This window comes from Oncorhynchus clarkii, unplaced genomic scaffold, assembly GCF_045791955.1.
Source record: "Oncorhynchus clarkii lewisi isolate Uvic-CL-2024 unplaced genomic scaffold, UVic_Ocla_1.0 unplaced_contig_1721_pilon_pilon, whole genome shotgun sequence".
NCBI classification, from domain to species: Eukaryota; Metazoa; Chordata; class Actinopteri; order Salmoniformes; family Salmonidae; genus Oncorhynchus; species Oncorhynchus clarkii.
Window position 1 is genome coordinate 127,158 of NW_027260940.1, and position 20,320 is coordinate 147,477.

At 49.0% G+C, this 20,320-nt stretch overlaps 1 protein-coding gene across 1 annotated transcript in view; it reads right to left on the reverse strand.

The window, feature by feature from the left end:
- The window catches only part of LOC139402460 (cohesin subunit SA-1), a 55,044-nt gene that overhangs the window by 21,261 nt on the left and 13,463 nt on the right, over positions 1 to 20,320 (reverse strand). Inside the window, exons 2-17 of the mRNA XM_071146418.1 lie at positions 17,093 to 17,301; positions 16,799 to 16,919; positions 16,466 to 16,715; positions 16,255 to 16,331; positions 14,512 to 14,716; positions 14,109 to 14,260; positions 13,924 to 13,997; positions 13,696 to 13,819; positions 12,876 to 13,054; positions 6,307 to 6,414; positions 5,966 to 6,198; positions 1,831 to 2,117; positions 1,398 to 1,672; positions 1,007 to 1,268; positions 576 to 750; positions 104 to 243 (exon numbers count right to left, since the gene is read on the reverse strand). Of these exons, the coding sequence (XP_071002519.1) occupies positions 104 to 243; positions 576 to 750; positions 1,007 to 1,268; positions 1,398 to 1,672; positions 1,831 to 2,117; positions 5,966 to 6,198; positions 6,307 to 6,414; positions 12,876 to 13,054; positions 13,696 to 13,819; positions 13,924 to 13,997; positions 14,109 to 14,260; positions 14,512 to 14,716; positions 16,255 to 16,331; positions 16,466 to 16,715; positions 16,799 to 16,919; positions 17,093 to 17,121 (2,691 nt within the window). The 5' untranslated portion in view covers positions 17,122 to 17,301. The remainder of the gene's footprint in view (positions 1 to 103; positions 244 to 575; positions 751 to 1,006; positions 1,269 to 1,397; positions 1,673 to 1,830; positions 2,118 to 5,965; positions 6,199 to 6,306; positions 6,415 to 12,875; positions 13,055 to 13,695; positions 13,820 to 13,923; positions 13,998 to 14,108; positions 14,261 to 14,511; positions 14,717 to 16,254; positions 16,332 to 16,465; positions 16,716 to 16,798; positions 16,920 to 17,092; positions 17,302 to 20,320) is intronic.

Sequence of the window (20,320 nt, forward strand, 5' to 3'; positions counted from 1 at the left end):
TGATGTGTGACTATCAGACATGAAATGAAAGCATACAGGGATCGGGGACAGAAACAACTATTGTCATGTTTCATTGAAGTGTCAGATGACACCAGGTCAGCACCTTCATGTAGTGTTTGAAGATGTCTGCAGCAGCAGGCATGTCCACGATGTCATAGATGATGAGTTTGCTGAAGGCTGCGAGCAGGTTTCTCCTCTTGTGAAGAGCTTCTATCTTATTGGCTTCATCCTCCTCGTCGCCTTCTGGAGACAGAACATACATACTTAGTGGTCTGTGTGTGTGTGTAATAATAATAATAATTAGGTGGGTGCTTACAATTCCAATGTTTGAATTGGAAATGGGTTTTTTGCATATCCCAACTCCCCCTGAGACACTCAGAGAGTGGGGTCACGGCCAGGAATCAGACATTACTGACGGCGACCCTGGAGCAATGAGGGTTAAGTGCCTTGCTCAAGGCATTGGCTGATTTTTCACCTAGTCGGCTCGGGATCTGAACCAGCGCCCTTTCGGATACTGACCCAACTGCTAGGCCACCTGCTGTGTGTGTGTGTGTCTCTGTGTGCGTGTCTCTAACCCATGCTCTGGTTCTCATCGTCCTGGTCTATAAAGACGTGGTCCAGGATGAAGGTGAGCAGCTCGTTCTGTAAGGTGCTGTCTGGGTTGAACACCAGGGCCTCCAGTCCTTCTCTGCCCCCAGACACCAACTGGTGACTGAAGACCATCAGCAGGTCACACAACAACATGAAGGCCTGTTGTACAGGGAGGGAACACATCATCATTAACACCGTTCTTCATCATCACCACCATCATCAGTTTAAACTGGAGCGAGTCTAGTTGAAGTGGTGTAAACTGGAGTTTAAACTGGTTTACTGAACTTGAAAAAGACTGGTTGAACAGGTGTAAACTGGAGTGAGACTGGTCTAAGTGGAGTGAGACTAGTCTAAGTGGAGTGAGACTAGTCTAAGTGGAGTGAGACTGGTCTGACGGGTGCAAACTGGTTCGTACCTGTTCTTTGACAGGTGTGTTGACATTGGACAGACACTGCTGACAGACAGCCAGGAAGGACTTCACCACTCTCCTCAGAGCCACCAGGTCCTCCTTACTAGGAGTTCCCTCTGTGATTTTCACCAGCTGCCACAGTATGGAGTAGTGGGAACACTGCAGGGCCTGGACAGCGATCTGCTCTGGCATGGCCCCCTGCTCAATACCAGCCTTCAACAACCTGTAGCAGCTACCAAACAGGTCCCACCGCGTCAGGTCATGAGCACTGGGAACACACACACACACACACCAGTCAGAATCCTGGGAGAACCTTTATATTCATGACTTACTGAGAGGGACGGCGAGAGGGAGCGAGAGTTCTACTCGAAATGAGACAGAGGATGGAAGGTCTTACTTGTGGAAGGCCGTGAGTCTCTTGAGGGTAGACAGAACGTTGTAGATGTCGTCATCGTCAGCCTCCTCGGCCTCTTGCAGCAGGTCTTCTACGGAGTGTGTGAAGCGGTCCGTTATCTCGTCGATGAGTTGCGAGCGGGCGATGTCCACTCTGTTCATGATGGTGTACTCCTCAGAACACAGGATGCTGTAGGTCTTACTGCAGGCCTCCAGCACGTCTGTCTCAATGTGTTTCTCCACCACCAGGCGGATCTGCTTCAGTAAGGCATCTAGGTGCTGGGAGAAGGAGGGAGAGAGGGAGAGAAGGAGGGAGGGAGGGAGAGAGGTCAGTAACTACAGTCACCCATAGAGAAAACGTCACACACGAAAACATTAACTAGGCCTCTCACACACACAAACCGAGCATGCACACACACACACACACACACTCCTACCTTCTCCATACGCCCAGCGCTGTACACGTCCAGATCAAAGAACATAGGGATCTGTAGCAGGTTAGCCACCTTCTCAGAGTCGGCCTGGTACTTAGACAGGAGCATGGGCAGGGCCATGATGAAGTGTTCTGTCAGTTTGTTCTTGTCGTCTATCTGAGTCTTCCTCTCCTTCGCTGTGAGAACACGCTTCCCAGTGCCCCTGCCGACGGGTGGGTGAGCCTCTGCTGCCTGCCGGATGGTACACACCATCAACTCTATCAGGGAACTCTCCTGTCTGTCTGACAGCACTGTGATGAGAGGGAGATGACAATGAGGAGAGAGATCACCGTCTGATCATCAATCACCTCTTTATAAACAGACACCGGGACGTAAACAGACACCGGGACGTAACCAGACACCGGGACGTAACCAGACACCGGGACGTAACCAGACACCGGGACGTACCCAGACGGTGTAACCAGACACCGGGACGTAACCAGACACCGGGACGTAACCAGACACCGGGACGTAACCAGACACCGGGACGTAAACAGACACCGGGACGTAAACAGACACCGGGACGTAAACAGACACCGCGGGACGTAAACAGACACCGCGGGACGTAAACAGACGCCGGGACGTAAACAGACGCCGGGACGTAAACAGACACCGGGACGTAAACAGACACCGAGACGTAAACAGACGTAAACAGACACCGGGACGTAAACAGACAAACAGACGCCGGGACATAAACAGACACCGGGACGTAAACAGACAAACAGACAAACAGACACCGGGACGTAAACAGACACCGCGGGACGTAAACAGACACCGGGGGACGTAAACAGACACCGGGGGACGTAAACAGACACCGGGGGACGTAAACAGACACCGGGGCATAAACAGACACCGGGGCATAAACAGACACCGGGGCATAAACAGACACCGGGACATAAACAGACACCGGGACATAAACAGACACCGGGACATAAACAGACACCGGGACATAAACAGTCACCGGGACATAAACAGTCACCGGGACATAAACAGTCACCGGGGGACATAAACAGACACCGGGGGACATAAACAGACACCGCGGGACATAAACAGACACCGCGGGACATAAACAGACACCGCGGGACATAAACAGACACCGCGGGACATAAACAGACACCGCGGGACATAAACAGACACCGCGGGACATAAACAGACACCGCGGGACATAAACAGACACCGCGGGACATAAACAGACACCGCGGGACGTAAACAGACACCGCGGGACGTAACCAGACACCGGGACGTAACCAGACACCGCGGGACGTAACCAGACACCGCGGGACATAAACAGACACCGCGGGACGTAAACAGACACCGGGACGTAAACAGACACCGGGACGTAAACAGACACCGGGACGTAAACAGACACCGGGACGTAAACAGACACCGGGACGTAAACAGACACCGCGGGACGTAAACAGACACCGCGGGACGTAAACAGACACCGGGACGTAAACAGACACCGGGACGTAAACAGACGCCGGGACGTAAACAGACACCGGGACGTAAACAGACACCGGGACGTAAACAGACACCGGGACGTAAACAGACACCGAGACGTAAACAGACGTAAACAGACACCGGGACGTAAACAGACAAACAGACGCCGGGACATAAACAGACACCGGGACGTAAACAGACACCGGGACGTAAACAGACACCGGGACGTAAACAGACAAACAGACACCGGGACGTAAACAGACACCGGGACGTAAACAGACACCGCGGGACGTAAACAGACACCGCGGGACGTAAACAGACACCGGGGGACGTAAACAGACACCGGGGCATAAACAGACACCGGGGCATAAACAGACACCGGGACAAACAGACACCGGGACATAAACAGACACCGGGACGTAAACAGACAAACAGACACCGGGACGTAAACAGACACCGCGGGACGTAAACAGACACCGGGGGACGTAAACAGACACCGGGGGACGTAAACAGACACCGGGGCATAAACAGACACCGGGGCATAAACAGACACCGGGGCATAAACAGACACCGGGGCATAAACAGACACCGGGACATAAACAGACACCGGGACATAAACAGACACCGGGACATAAACAGACACCGGGACATAAACAGTCACCGGGACATAAACAGTCACCGGGACATAAACAGTCACCGGGACATAAACAGTCACCGGGACATAAACAGTCACCGGGGGACATAAACAGACACCGCGGGACATAAACAGACACCGCGGGACATAAACAGACACCGCGGGACATAAACAGACACCGCGGGACATAAACAGACACCGCGGGACATAAACAGACACCGCGGGACATAAACAGACACCGCGGGACATAAACAGACACCGCAGGACGTAAACAGACACCGCGGGACGTAACCAGACACCGGGACGTAACCAGACACCGCGGGACGTAACCAGACACCGCGGGACATAAACAGACACCGCGGGACATAAACAGACACCGGGACGTAAACAGACACCGGGACGTAAACAGACACCGGGACGTAAACAGACACCGGGACGTAAACAGACACCGCGGGACGTAAACAGACACCGCGGGACGTAAACAGACACCGGGACGTAAACAGACACCGGGACGTAAACAGACGCCGGGACGTAAACAGACACCGGGACGTAAACAGACACCGGGACGTAAACAGACACCGAGACGTAAACAGACGTAAACAGACGCCGGGACGTAAACAGACAAACAGACGCCGGGACATAAACAGACACCGGGACGTAAACAGACACCGGGACGTAAACAGACACCGGGACGTAAACAGACACCGGGGCATAAACAGACACCGGGGCATAAACAGACACCGGGGCATAAACAGACACCGGGGCATAAACAGACACCGGGGCATAAACAGACACCGGGACATAAACAGACACCGGGACATAAACAGACACCGGGACATAAACAGACACCGGGACATAAACAGTCACCGGGACATAAACAGTCACCGGGACATAAACAGACACCGCGGGACATAAACAGACACCGCGGGACATAAACAGACACCGCGGGACATAAACAGACACCGCGGGACGTAAACAGACACCGCGGGACGTAAACAGACACCGCGGGACGTAAACAGACACCGCGGGACGTAAACAGACACCGCGGGACGTAAACAGACACCGCGGGACGTAACCAGACACCGGGACGTAACCAGACACCGCGGGACGTAACCAGACACCGCGGGACATAAACAGACACCGCGGGACGTAAACAGACACCGGGACGTAAACAGACACCGGGACGTAAACAGACACCGGGACGTAAACAGACACCGCGGGACGTAAACAGACACCGCGGGACGTAAACAGACACCGGGACGTAAACAGACACCGGGACGTAAACAGACGCCGGGACGTAAACAGACACCGGGACGTAAACAGACACCGGGACGTAAACAGACACCGGGACGTAAACAGACACCGGGACGTAAACAGACACCGAGACGTAAACAGACGTAAACAGACACCGGGACGTAAACAGACAAACAGACGCCGGGACGTAAACAGACACCGGGACGTAAACAGACACCGGGACGTAAACAGACACCGCGGGACGTAAACAGACACCGCGGGACGTAAACAGACACCGCGGGACGTAAACAGACACCGGGGGACGTAAACAGACACCGGGGCATAAACAGACACCGGGGCATAAACAGACACCGGGACATAAACAGACACCGGGACATAAACAGACACCGGGACATAAACAGACACCGGGACATAACCAGTCACCGGGACATAACCAGACACCGGGGGACATAAACAGACACCGGGGGACGTAAACAGACACCGCGGGACGTAAACAGACACCGCGGGACGTAAACAGACACCGCGGGACGTAAACAGACACCGCGGGACGTAAACAGACACCGCGGGACGTAAACAGACACCGCGGGACGTAAACAGACACCGCGGGACGTAAACAGACACCGCGGGACGTAAACAGACACCGCGGGACGTAACCAGACACCGGGACGTAACCAGACACCGGGACGTAACCAGACACCGGGACGTAACCAGACACCGGGACATAACCAGACACCGGGACATAACCAGTGAGTTATGGTAAAGATGTCTCACCCTCCTCTCCTTGTACAGGCTCCTCCAGCAGTAACTCAGTCATACACTCCCAGTCCTTCAGCAGCTCCTGAGAACTCTCCCACAGAGAGTCCACCAGATAGGCTGCATGTTCATGAAGCTCACTCTCCAAGAAGAACAGCACCAGCATGCGGAGGAGGTTCCCGTTGGGGCTGCTCCTCCCTCTCCTCTTAGCCAACTCCTCCTCTGCCTGGGGGTCATGTCTGCTGAACAACCTGCACACAAAGTGGAATGTTGCTGGAAAAGGTCAATATCAGCCAATAATAATCGCTGAATGGATTTATGGGTTGGATTCCAACACTCAGACAGGCAGGCAGACTCACTTCCTGTGCAGGAACTCTCCTGCTGCCACGGCGACAGGTCTGTGGGCGGAGTAAACCAGGTGGTAGACATTCTCGCAGTCCTCATTGGACAACGCATCCTCGCTGCCCCTAGAACAACCAATCACAACTAGTGACATTAAAACGGGGCAGCCAATCCCAAACAGTTACAATAAGCACACAGGGTCCCATTATACGAGTATGTGTGAAATGGCAAACGTGTGTTGATATGTAAACGTGTGTTGATATGTAAACGTGTGTGTGTGTGTTGATATGTAAACGTGTGTTGATATGTAAACGTGTGTTGATATGTAAACGTGTGTTGATATGTAAATGTGTGTGTGTGTGTTGATATGTAAACGTGTGTGTGTGTGTTGATATGTAAACGTGTGTGTTGATATGTAAACGTGTGTTGATATGTAAACGTGTGTTGATATGTAAACATGTGTTGATATGTAAACGTGTGTGTGTGTGTTGATATGTAAACGTGTGTGTGTGTGTGTTGATATGTAAACGTGTGTGTGTGTGTGTTGATATGTAAACGTGTGTTGATATGTAAACGTGTGTTGATATGTAAACGTGTGTGTGTGTGTGTTGATACTAGTGGTGTAACGGACCGTAGTTGGTCAGTACGGATCACCCCCCACGGTTCGACACGCACGTGAACCGTGGATCAAAGTCTAACCATCATAGTGTGAAATACAGTTTCACTGACAATGTTACTTAATAATAATAATTCCCTACATCTCGATGCAGAGTTGCAGTGAAAAGATAGACGACAGATGCTGTGTTTTACTCTGAAGCCTGAAGGTTGATTAGATTTTTATTTTAACAGTTGTGTGTGCTGCTCACGTGAACGGGGCCTGTTGAATCCCTACGAATCATTCCTGGATCCTCGCGTTGCAAAAAGCAAAGAAGAAATAAGGGCAGTGACAGCCATGGCTAGTGGGAGGAGCTGAAGAACTGGAAAAGCCTCCTGCTTTATTTAAGTCTCATGTATGGGAGCATTTAGGCTTCCCTGTCAAATATGATGACGGAAGAAGGGTGGTGGACGACACCATTACGGTGTGTAGGCATTGTGCCACAGAAAGCCGTGTGATCAGGGAAATACATGGAGCGTGGCCACACATTTAAAGCATCAGCAGCCTGGTGTGTCAGTGACGGGAGCCAACTCAGTGATGTTTATCACTGCAGACATGTTGTGGAAAACAAAGGGTTTAAACATACGGTGAAAGTGCTTGAGCCACACTAGGAAATCCCCTGGCGCCCCCACTTCAGTATGAAGACAGTGCCAGGTCTTTATAAACAAATATCAAAACCGTCGACAAATTATCCAAGGCATCCTCTGTTGCCCTCACCACACACGGCTGGACCTCCAGGGTAACAGAAAGCTAATTGACTGTGACTGTTCACTACACCACAGAGGAGTGGACCTCCAGGGTAACAGAAAGCTACGTGACTGTTCACTACACCACAGAGGAGTGGACCTCCAGGGTAACAGAAAGCTACATGACTGTGACTGTTCACTATACCACAGACGGCTGGACCTCCAGGGTAACAGAAAGCTACATGACTGTGACTGTTCACTACACCACAGAGGAGTGGACCTCCAGGGTAACAGAAAGCTACGTGACTGTTCACTACACCACAGAGGAGTGGACCTCCAGGGTAACAGAAAGCTACGTGACTGTGACTGTTCACTACACCACAGAGGAGTGGACCTCCAGGGTAACAGAAAGCTACATGACTGTGACTGTTCACTACACCACAGAGGAGTGGACCTCCAGGGTAACAGAAAGCTACGTGACTGTTCACTACACCACAGAGGAGTGGACCTCCAGGGTAACAGAAAGCTACATGACTGTGACTGTTCACTACACCACAGATGGCTGGACCTCCAGGGTAACAGAAAGCTACGTGACTGTTCACTACACCACAGAGGAGTGGACCTCCAGGGTAACAGAAAGCTACGTAACTGTGAATGTTCACTACACCACAGAGGAGTGGACCTCCAGGGTAACAGAAAGCTACGTGACTGTTCACTACACCACAGAGGAGTGGACCTCCAGGGTAACAGAAAGCTACGTGACTGTGACTGTTCACTACACCACAGACGGCTGGACCTCCAGGGTAACAGAAAGCTACGTGACTGTGACTGTTCACTACACCACAGACGGCTGGACCTCCAGGGTAACAGAAAGCTACGTGACTGTTCACTACACCACAGAGGAGTGGACCTCCAGGGTAACAGAAAGCTACGTGACTGTGACTGTTCACTACACCACAGAGGAGTGGACCTCCAGGGTAACAGAAAGCTACGTGCCTGTGACTGTTCACTACACCACAGAGGAGTGGACCTCCAGGGTAACAGAAAGCTACATGCCTGTGACTGTTCACTACACCACAGAGGAGTGGACCTCCAGGGTAACAGAAAGCTACGTGACTGTTCACTACACCACAGAGGAGTGGACCTCCAGGGTAACAGAAAGCTACGTGACTGTGACTGCTCACTACACCACAGAGGAGTGGACCTTCAGGGTAACAGAAAGCTACATGACTGTGACTGTTCACTACACCACAGACGGCTGGACCTCCAGGGTAACAGAAAGCTACGTGGCTGTTCACTACACCACAGACGGCTGGACCTCCAGGGTAACAGAAAGCTACGTGACTGTTCACTACACCACAGAGGAGTGGACCTCCAGGGTAACAGAAAGCTACATGACTGTGACTGTTCACTACACCACAGACGGCTGGACCTCCAGGGTAACAGAAAGCTACGTGACTGTTCACTACACCACAGAGGAGTGGACCTCCAGGGTAACAGAAAGCTACATGACTGTGACTGTTCACTACACCACAGAGGAGTGGACCTCCAGGGTAACAGAAAGCTACGTGACTGTTCACTACACCACAGAGGAGTGGACCTCCAGGGTAACAGAAAACTACATGACTGTGACTGTTCACTACACCACACACGGCTGGACCTCCAGGGTAACAGAAAGCTACATGACTGTGACTGTTCACTACACCACAGAGGAGTGGACCTCCAGGGTAACAGAAAGCTACGTGACTGTTCACTACACCACAGAGGAGTGGACCTCCAGGGTAACAGAAAACTACATGACTGTGACTGTTCACTACACCACAGAGGAGTGGACCTCCAGGGTAACAGAAAGCTACGTGACTGTGACTGTTCACTATACCACAGAGGAGTGGACCTCCACGGTCCAGAGGAGTGGGAGATGTGAAGTCCGGTGCTACAGACACTATGAGAGGCACAAATCTGGCGCAGGTACTGCTAGGAGCAGCAGCAGAGTGGAAGCTAGAGGCCCAATAGCAATATCCCAACCACCACAGATAATGCCAAGAACCAAGTAAATGCAGTGATAGAGGCTGGACTGGGGCAACAGATAGCTTTCTTTGCACATGTGATCAATTTAGCATCTCAAAGGGGAATCTCAGGTAACCAGGTGGATCTCAGGTAACCAGGTGGATCTCAGGTAACCAGGTGGATCTCAGGTAACCAGGTGGATCTCAGGTAACCAGGTGGATCTCAGGTAACCAGATGGACAACCTCGTTGGGAGGATCAGGAAGATGGTTTCCTTTTTCCACCGAAGCACAACAGCCGCTCATGTGCTTAAGACCAAGCAGGAAATGTTCCAGCTACCGACCCACAAGCTCATACACCATGTCACAACAAGATGGAACTCCACTTATGACATGTTGGAGAGACATCTTGAGCAGCAGGCAGCTGTATACTCTGCACTGACAGACAAGACCCTGAAAAAAAGTAATCTGTCTAATGACGTGAAAGTGGCAGGAGGTCCTCCAGGTGCTCAAACCGGTTACAACCCTACTGAGCACTGAAACTGCACCGTCTGTGTCCATGATCCTACCTCTGAAAACAAGGATTCGACAATCCATGGTCCCAAGTGAGGAAGACAGCACCATCACTAGAGATGTCAAGGCTGCCATTAGAGAGGACCTGAAACACAGGTACCCCCCTAATGTACAGGACTACCTTCATAGATCTACTGCACTGGATCCAAGGTTCAAGTCCCTGTCTGTTGCAAGTCCCTGTCTGTTGCAAGTCCCTGTCTGTTGCAAGTGCCTGTCTGTTGCAAGTGCCTGTCTGTTGCAAGTGCCTGTCTGTTGCAAGTGCCTGTCTGTTGCAAGTGCCTGTCTGTTGCAAGTGCCTGTCTGTTGCAAGTGCCTGTCTGTTGCAAGTGCCTGTCTGTTGCAAGTGCCTGTCTGTTGCAAGTGCCTGTCTGTTGCAAGTCCCTGTCTCACCTACACCCTGCCCTACAGGAGGACAAACCGTGATCCGCCACTGAAGAGGTAAAAAAAAATAAAGAGTGAATCACTTAAATATTAAAATATACTGCAGTCTAATCTTAGTCTATACTAGAGGCCGATTAATTAGGGCCGATTTCAAGTTTTCATAACAATCGGAAAACGGTATTTAAAAAAAATATCTATATATTTTTTAATACCTTTATATAACTAGGCAAGTCAGTTAAGAACACATTCTTATTTTCAATGACGGCCTAGGAACGGTGGGTTAACTGCCTTGTTCAGGGGTAGAACCACAGGTTTTCACCTTGTCAGCTCGGGGGATCCAATCTTGCAACCTAACAGTTAACTAGTCCAACGCAACGACCTGCCTCTCTCGCGTTGCACTCCACAAGGAGACTGACTGTTACACGAATGCAGTAAGCCAAGGTAAATTGCTAGCTAGCATTAAACTTATCTTATAAAAAACAATCAATCATAATCTCTAGTTAACTACACATGGTTGATGATATTACTAGTTTATTACTAGTTTATTACTAGTTTATCTAGCGTGTCCTGCGTTGCATATAATCTGATTGAGCATACAAGCATACAAGTATCTGACTGAGTGGTGGTCGGCAGAAGCAGGCGCGTAAACATTCATTCAAACAGCACTTTCGGGCGTTTTGCCAGCAGCTCTTCGTTGTGCGTCAAGCATTGCGCTGTTTATGACTTCAAGTCAACTCCCGAGGTGAGGCTGGTGTGACCGAAGTGAAATGGCTAGCTAGTTAGCGCGCGCTAAATAGAGGGACGGAAGCTATACTGTTTCACTGGCAATACTAAAGTGCCTATAAGAACATCCAATAGTCAACGGTTAATGAAATACAAATGGTATAGAGGGAAATAGTCCTATAATAACTACAACCTAAAACTTCTTACCTGGGAATATTGAAGACTCATGTTGAAAGGAACCACCAGCTTTCATATGTTCTCATGTTCTGAGCAAGGAACTGAAACGTTAGCTTTCTTACATGGCACATATTGCACTTTTACTTTCTTCTCCAACACTTTGTTTTTGCATTATTTAAACCAAATTGAAGATGTTTCATTATTTACTTGAGGCTAAATTGATTTTATTGATGTATTATATTAAGTTAAAATAAGTTCATTCAGTATTGTTGTAATTGTCATTATTACAAAAAAATAAAAAATAAAATAGGCTGATTAATCGGCATCGGCTTTTTTTGGTCCTCCAATAATCGGTATCGGCTTTGAAAAATCAGAATTGTCGACCTCTAGTCTATACTATTGATATTAGAAATCCATTGTTTACTTGGAATAAATGGCTTTTATTAAATGTTATTGACACAATTATAGTTCTATGAAATATGAAAATAAATAATGAGTTAGTTTTAACAGATCAAGTAATTTTTTCTGCAGGGTCAAGGCACAGAGCTGACAGGGCCAGACTCAGAGGCATCTCCTCCACAAAATCATTCGGCCATGAAGGAGCTTTTCGGGGAGACCTTTGTGAGCAAGGACACAGGCAAGACGTTTGCCAACACCATCAAAGAGGAGGTGACATCCTACCAGGCAGCAAGCAGCATTCCACTGGATGGTGATTCACTGACATGGTGGAAAAGCAATGGAGTGTAAATACCCTCACATTGCTATGCTGGCAAGATGCTACCTGGCTAGGCCTAGCACTTCAGTTCCTAGCTAGAGGGTGTTCTCCACGGCAGGGGACATAGTGACTGGAAAGAGGTTTCCCGGCTGGGCCTAGCACTTCAGTTCCTAGCTAGAGGGTGTTCTCCACGGCAGGGGACATAGTGACTGGAAAGAGGTTTCCCGGCTGGGCCTAGCACTTCAGTTCCTAGCTAGAAGGTGTTCTCCACGGCAGGGGACATAGTGACTGGAAAGAGGTTTCCCCTCTCCCCAGACATCCCCATCTTTTAGAAGAATAATGTGAAGTTATAAACTCAGATCTGTTTTGCTTTCGTTATTTACTTTTGTTTAATGACTTGGACACAGGCTATTTTTACATTCACTATTGTCCAAAGGAAGAAGCTATCATGCCTCATATTGCACTTTAATTTAACAATTGAGCATTGAACATTTTATTTGAAGATTTTATTTAAACACTGAAAAGTTCCTTACTTGAAGTGTTCTTTCAGTAATAAATGGAAAACAAAGTTATTTGTCTCCTTTTGTTGCGGAAGCGAAAAGTGATCAGATCCGTGACTCAAAACCCTGAGGTTTGTGTGTGTGTGTGTGTGTGTGTGTGTGAGATACGTACTGCAGGATGAGAGTGATCAGTCTAATAGCCTCCACAGCCACGTCATACTCCTTATCCAGAGTCATGGACACGATGCGGTCCTTGAAGCGGTTGGTGAACAGCTCCAGTTTAGGAAACAGTTCTCTGTTGGTGTACAGGTTCTGGAGAGCCTTCAGACACTTCAGACGGACCTCACCTTGCTACGCAGAGAGACAGAGACCGAGAGAGAGAGACAGAGACAGAGAGAAACACAGAGACACAGAGAGAGAGACACAGAGACAGACACAGAGAGAGACACAGAGAGACACAGAGAGAGGAGACAGAGGAGACACAGACAGAGGGGAGACAGAGGAGACACAGACAGAGGGGAGACAGAGAGGGGAGACACAAAGAGAGGAGACAGAGAGGGGAGACACAGAGAGAGGAGACAGAGAGAGAGAGAGACAGAGAGAAACACAGAGACACAGAGAGAGAGAGAGACAGATAGAGAGGAGACACAGAGAGGGGAGACAGAGGAGACACAGAGAGTGGAGACATAGAAAGAGGAGACAGAGAGGGGAGACATAGAAAGAGGAGACAGAGAGGGGAGACAGAGAGGGGAGACATAGAGAGGGGAGACAGACGAGACACAGAGAGAGGGGAGACACAGAGAGAGGGGAGACATAGAGAGAGGGGAGACATAGAGAGAGGAGACAGACGAGACACAGAGAGAGGGGAGACACAGAGAGAGGGGAGACACAGAGAGAGGGGAGACACAAAAAGAGAGACAAATAGTGTAAGTCTATGTGCATGCCCCTGTGTGTGTGTGTGTGTGTGTGTGTGTGTGTGCGTGTATGCCTACCCGGTCGTGTAAGGTCCATCCTACATATTTCAGGTAGCTGTCGTTGAGGAAGGCGTCAGAGTACATCTTCATCCAAACTCCAATCTCCTCAATACAGATAGCTCTGATCTCAGCTATAGCATCCCTGAAACACACCCCAACACCGTCATCATCACTACTTTCATGTGTGTGTGTGTGTGTGTGTGTGTGTGTGTGTGTGTGTGTGTGTGTGTGTGTGTGTGCGTGTACCTGTAGCGGTGGACAAAGATTCCTTTGAAGATAGAGTTCATCATGTTCTCAATCTCATCCTGGTTCTCCTGGAGCTGTGGGGGAATGACAGTCAGGAGGTCAGAGTGTGTGAAGGTCTGTTTCAGAGGAATGACAGATGTTGGATCCTAGCCCCTCCTCCAACCACCAGCAGACCAATCACGTACCTCCTTCCTCTTCTGCAGCAGCAGCTCTAGCTTCTCATTGGCTCGTTTTCCGGCCATCTTGTTCCTCTCAGCCTCATACTGTCTCTGGGTGTTGTCCTGGTGGATACTGAGGTTCAACGCCACGTTCACCAACGCTGTCATCAACTTCATCGCTGGAGGGAGAGGACAGACAGGGCCACAATACATCTGAGACGTATAGATAGAACTAGTAATCTACACCGAGCAATGACACTGGTCTCCAGTTCTACTACCCTCTCACCATGAGAGAGGGAGAGAGAGAGATAAAGAGAGAGAGGGAGAGATAAAGAGAGAGAGAGGGGGAGAGAGAGATAAAGAGAGAGAGATAAAGAGAGAGAGATAAAGAGAGAGAGGGAGAGAGAGCGCAAGAAAGGGAGTCTCTTACCTGCCAGTGTGCTGGTGTGTCTGAAAGCTCTGACCTGTGAGTCAGATAGTCCCGTGAGGAGGGATATGACCGTGTCCATGAGGTACTCATCGTAGATGATGCTGTACTGGCACTGACGTATCAATACGCAGATGAACTCACAGAAGTTGTAGCGGAACTTCTTCCACAGCGGCCCGGGCATGGTGAGAGGGTAGTCCCCACTGTCCTGCAGACCACAGATAAACATGTTGATGATCTATTACTGGGGTGAGGACATGGTGAGAGGGTAGTCCCCACTGTCCTGCAGACCACAGATAAACATGTTGATCTATTACTGGGGTGAGGACATGGTGAGAGGGTAGTCCCCACTGTCCTGCAGACCACAGATAAACATGTTGATGATCTATTACTGGGGTGAGGACATGGTGAGAGGGTAGTCCCCACTGTCCTGCAGACCACAGATAAACATGTTGATCTATTACTGGGATGAGGACATGGTGAGAGGGTAGTCATCACTGTCCTGTAGACCACAGATAAACATGATCAATATGTTGATCTATTACTGGGATGAGGACATGGTGAGAGGGTAGTCCCCACTGTCCTGCAGACCACAGATAAACATGATCAATATGTTGATCTATTACTGGGGTGAGGGCATGGTGAGAGGGTAGGTAGTCCCCACTGTCCTGCAGACCACATATGAACATGTGGATCTATTACTGGGGTGAGGACATGGTGAGAGGGTAGTCCCCACTGTCCTGCAGACCACATATAAACATGTGGATCTATTACTGGGGTGAGGACATGGTGAGAGGGTAGTCCACACTGTCCTGCAGACCACATATAAACATGTGGATCTATTACTGGGGTGAGGACATGGTGAGAGGGTAGTCCCCACTGTCCTGCAGACCACAGATAAACATGTTGATATATTACTGGGGTGAGGACATGGTGAGAGGGTAGTCCCCACTGTCCTGTAGACCACATATAAACATGTTGATCTATTACTGGGGTGAGGACATGGTGAGAGGGTAGTCCCCACTGTCCTGCAGACCACATATAAACATGTGGATCTATTACTGGGGTGAGGACATGGTGAGAGGGTAGTCCCCACTGTCCTGCAGACCACATATAAACATGTGGATCTATTACTGGGGTGAGGACATGGTGAGAGGGTAGTCCCCACTGTCCTGCAGACCACATATAAACATGTGGATCTATTACTGGGGTGAGGACATGGCGAGAGGGTAGTCCCCACTGTCCTGTAGACCACATATAAACATGTTGATATATTACTGGGGTGAGGACATGGTGAGAGGGTAGTCCCCACTGTCCTGCAGACCACATATAAACATGTGGATCTATTACTGGGGTGAGGACATGGCGAGAGGGTAGTCCCCACTGTCCTGTAGACCACATATAAACATGTGGATCTATTACTGGGGTGAGGACATGGCGAGAGGGTAGTCCCCACTGTCCTGTAGACCACATATAAACATGTTGATATATTACTGGGGTGAGGACATGGTGAGAGGGTAGTCCCCACTGTCCTGCAGACCACATATAAACATGTTGATCTATTACTGGGGTGAGGACATGGTGAGAAGGTAGTCAATCAATTAAGATTTATTTATAAAGCCCTTTTTATAATCATCAGTTGTCACACTGTCCTTGATGTACATCAATACACACGTCAGTCTATATCCACCCGCCTATCCCTCCCTCCCTCCCCTCATCCGACCAATGACAGCTTTGATGCATTACCTCGTCAAACTCCTCTGTCATCTTCCTGATGATCTCCGCGTTCTGCATGTTCCGGAACATCTCGATGCGCACCGTGCCTGAAGAGGGTTACGCACAACCACAATACAACCTTTTAACAACCACAATACAACAGTTCAACAACCAACCTGGAAATCGGGCCTATATAAATCAGAATGTTGTCTGGTGTGTCGGTAGCAGTTAACAGTAATACCTTTGCAGCCAGAACACTGGATAAAGAAGTTGATGAGGTCCAGTAAGGCGATGTCTCTGTCCTGCTTGTACGACTCGATCCAGTCATCAACCACAGACTGCATGGCACTCTTTCCCATTCTGACCACCTCAAACAGAGTGACGGGGTCTCCTCCCTCGCCGTTGGTCTGAGGGACCCCATTGGCCTTCCTCCCTTTAGCCCCGCCTGTAGCCTTCTCCGCTGGGGACTTCCGAGGCTTCTTATTGGCTGCCTTAAAAAGCAAGGGGCAAAGGGTTCAGATATACAGGAAGAGACTATGCAGAGAGAAGGAACCTCGTAGAAAGGTGTTCTTACTGGTGGTCTGCCAGGCCTCCCTCTCTTCTTCTTGCCTTTAGTGTCTGTCGGGTCCTCCAGCTCACTCACACTCACACTCAGACTCACTGTGTCTGCCGCTCCGCTCTCATTGGACGAGTCCCTGCAACACACACCCACTTATACTGAGAGGGATACACCTACATAATTCTACCCACACTCAGCAGTCACAACATACATTACACACACACCTACGTTCGACTAATTACCGCATCAGGGGTGTGTTGTGATCTCTTAATGAGGCTTTGGTTGACGATGCAACAGGGAAAGACTCACTGTAGGACAGGCAGCTCAGAGGTGATCATCCTGACTGCTGCAGGGGAGGGGTGTGTGTCCTCAGGAAAGGGTGGGTGTGTGTGGTCCGCTGGAGGGCGGGGGGAGGGTGGGGGGGTGTGAGTCAGCCGTGCGCGTGTGTGGTGGGGGTTACAGAGGGGTGACCAAATTCACTCAACACTGGAGACACAGCTCTCACAACACACCAGCCCCTAGAGAGAGAGAGAGAGAAAAAAAAGAGAGAGAGAACCACAGTTTAGCCATTTGTCACAAATGTCTGGTGATTTGGTTTGGAATATTCTCAACATTTACAGAACTTGAAAAAGGAATGATAGGTGAAAGAATGAGTAGTAGAGGAGAGATAGAAGGTAGGGAGAAGGAGAGAAAGAAAGAAAGCAGGCAGAGTAGAGGAGAAAGAGTGGAAAGGGAGACACCAACTGGCCACTTTAGGAAGTGCAACAGTAAAGTCTAGAGGGGGCGTGTCGAGAGTATCGTTACAAACAGAAAGAGGTCTAATCATGTCAACAACATTCTAAACAATTCAATTAGATTTAATCATTTCAACCACAACATTATAAATTCTAATCATTTCAAACAACATGATTTCAACTTAAAGTAAAAAATCTGATCCTTTATGAAAATGGGAAAATCATTTGTTACTGATTAGACCCCAGAGTTTTTCAGGGTTGCAAGGTCAGGAAAACTCTAGGGCTCCTTCTATAGGCTATACGTTAGATCTAACGTTTGTCCTAGTCAATTTGTTTGCCTGGATAGGGAAAAAAAACCTGGCCCCATTTATAGAAATAACAGTCATTACTAAATATTAGGCCGAGTGTAGTAAATATCAACGAGTGGGTGCAGTACCCTGCTTCGGCCACAAATGGCAGTATGATCCACAAAGTCTTCTCACCTCCATCTAAATAAACATACTTTATACAGCTTTAACAATGTTTTAATCATTTGAAAATTATTTTAACCTCTCAATAAGTTAAACGCGAGTTTATGTGGTGTTTTGTCTCTTTGTTGAGTGTGTCTAGGGAGTGTTATGGAGGGTGAGTGTGTGTGTGTGGCTGAGACTGGGCTTAAACAACAGTAGGGGGCAGGCTAGGAGAGACTGTATTTAAATGTTCTCACACACAGAGAAACTGGAGAGAGCTTGAGCACACCAGCCGAGTGAGTCTGTTACCAACACACACACACACACCCCTCTTGTCTGTCCTTCACACACAGCAGAGCACACAGAGAGAAGTGATGAGAGGGAAGAGATGGTGGACACTCAGCTTTATCAACTCTTGTTTATTGATGTTTGTGAAAATAGACTAAATATAGCTAGTTTGTACCTGTCTATAATATACACGTGATAGTTGATTGATTTATTTATCAATTAAAGTCAATTGTTGATTGGACTTGTAAATGTCAGTATATTTTTTACCCAATAGGGTGAGGTTAACTAATAAAAGGTGGTAGGATGTGAAGAGCTGTAAAAACAGAGGGAAATCCTGAACGCTAACCATCAGCTACCGTCATTATGCAATACAGCCCCCCTACCACCATCACACTTCTAGTAGCATCTCTCCAGGGATCACTACGGTCCCACTGCTGGCTGAAATGTGTGCTCTCCATCTCTGCCTCTCCTCCCTTCCTTCCCTCCCCAATTCTATATTCTCTCTCTCTGGACAATAGAAGGCAAAAGCAACAGGGGAAATCTGTGTGACTGGGTTCAGATAGTATTTGAAAGCTGTGCGTCACCTTGGCAGAAGGCCAGAGATGGCTTTCTGCCAGAGTTGTTATTGACCATTGACTGAAGACTACTGTACTAATACTCCTTAATTAACATTGATCTCTCTCTCTCACAAAGAAGCCTGGAGGGAGTGTCTGTTCACTGTTAAAAAGAGAGCAGCCAACACACACACCTGTGGTATCTGTATTCCAGTTACTGGGCTCTGACAGCTTTGGGAGATGCCCGGGTGAGAGGTTTGTGTGTGTGTGTGTGTGTGTCTGTGTCCCTTTCTCACGGAGCAGAGCAGCACCACAAGGAGGGACAGAGAGAGTGGAATTGTGTGATTTCACTGCTTGGAGTGCTCTGAAGCACTCACCCTGACATTACAGGTGGTGCTGTGGCATCAGGAATGTGTGTGTGTGTCATACCACACAGAATAACCAGCGCTTCCTCTGCTATAATAGGCTAATCCTGCTTAGAATCAATGTGAGAGATCACACACACACACACACACACACACACACACAGGCAGGCAGCGAGGGCTTGTATAACACATTACAGAGAGTTATGCAGGGCTCATATTTTATCATCTGTGGTCTGACCGAACACACATAACTGTGTGTGTGTGTGTGTGTGTGTGTGTAAGCCACTTAACATGCATGACATGTACTCCGGGAAGCAGGCAGGCATTGCCATGGCAACCCTTGTGGGTCATAAGCCCCCCTCCCCTGATTGGCTGATCAGTGAGAAGGGACTGGGTGGGGAGGAGAGAGAGTGATGGAGGGGGGAGATTGGGGAAAGAGGAGGGGGGAGAGGGACAGGGGGTAAGAAGGCACAAAAGAGATGAAGATATCCATTGTGATCTCTGGGGATTCGTTAGACGTCCCTTTCACTGCTGTTGAGGATCTCCACTGTTTTCAACTATAACGACCTGTCAGATAATAACACATCACCCACATTATCGCCCTCCCACATTATCGCCCTCCCACATTATACGATCCTACTTCACCTGAATAAAGTCGGCCATAAGAATGCTGTCATGATGGGAACAAGGAAAGAGAGTACGGTCACTAGGCTGCCTCTGACCAACAAAGCTGTGGGAACTAACAGCACTGAAGATGAGGACAACACATCTCTTTGGAGGAGGAGGACAGCAGTCAACTGTAAAATATCCTATCATTTGGCAAAGCATGACGCTTCACTCACAGACGGCTCCATGGGGAAGTGAGAGAGAAGGTGTTGCCTATATCAATTATGCATTTTAACAGGCACTCTGATTCTTAGAGATCACACACACACACACACACGCGCACACGCACACACAGCTTAACCTGGAGTCACACACACAGCTTAACCTGGAGTCACACACACACACACTATTCAAGCTTCTGCACTCCAAAGAGCATCATAAGAAAAATGATCCTGTCCGAACTCAAAACAAAAAACACCCGAGGTGTTTCCAACAGCAACTAGACAGAGGTGAAAGAGAGGGAAATAGCATATAAAAGACA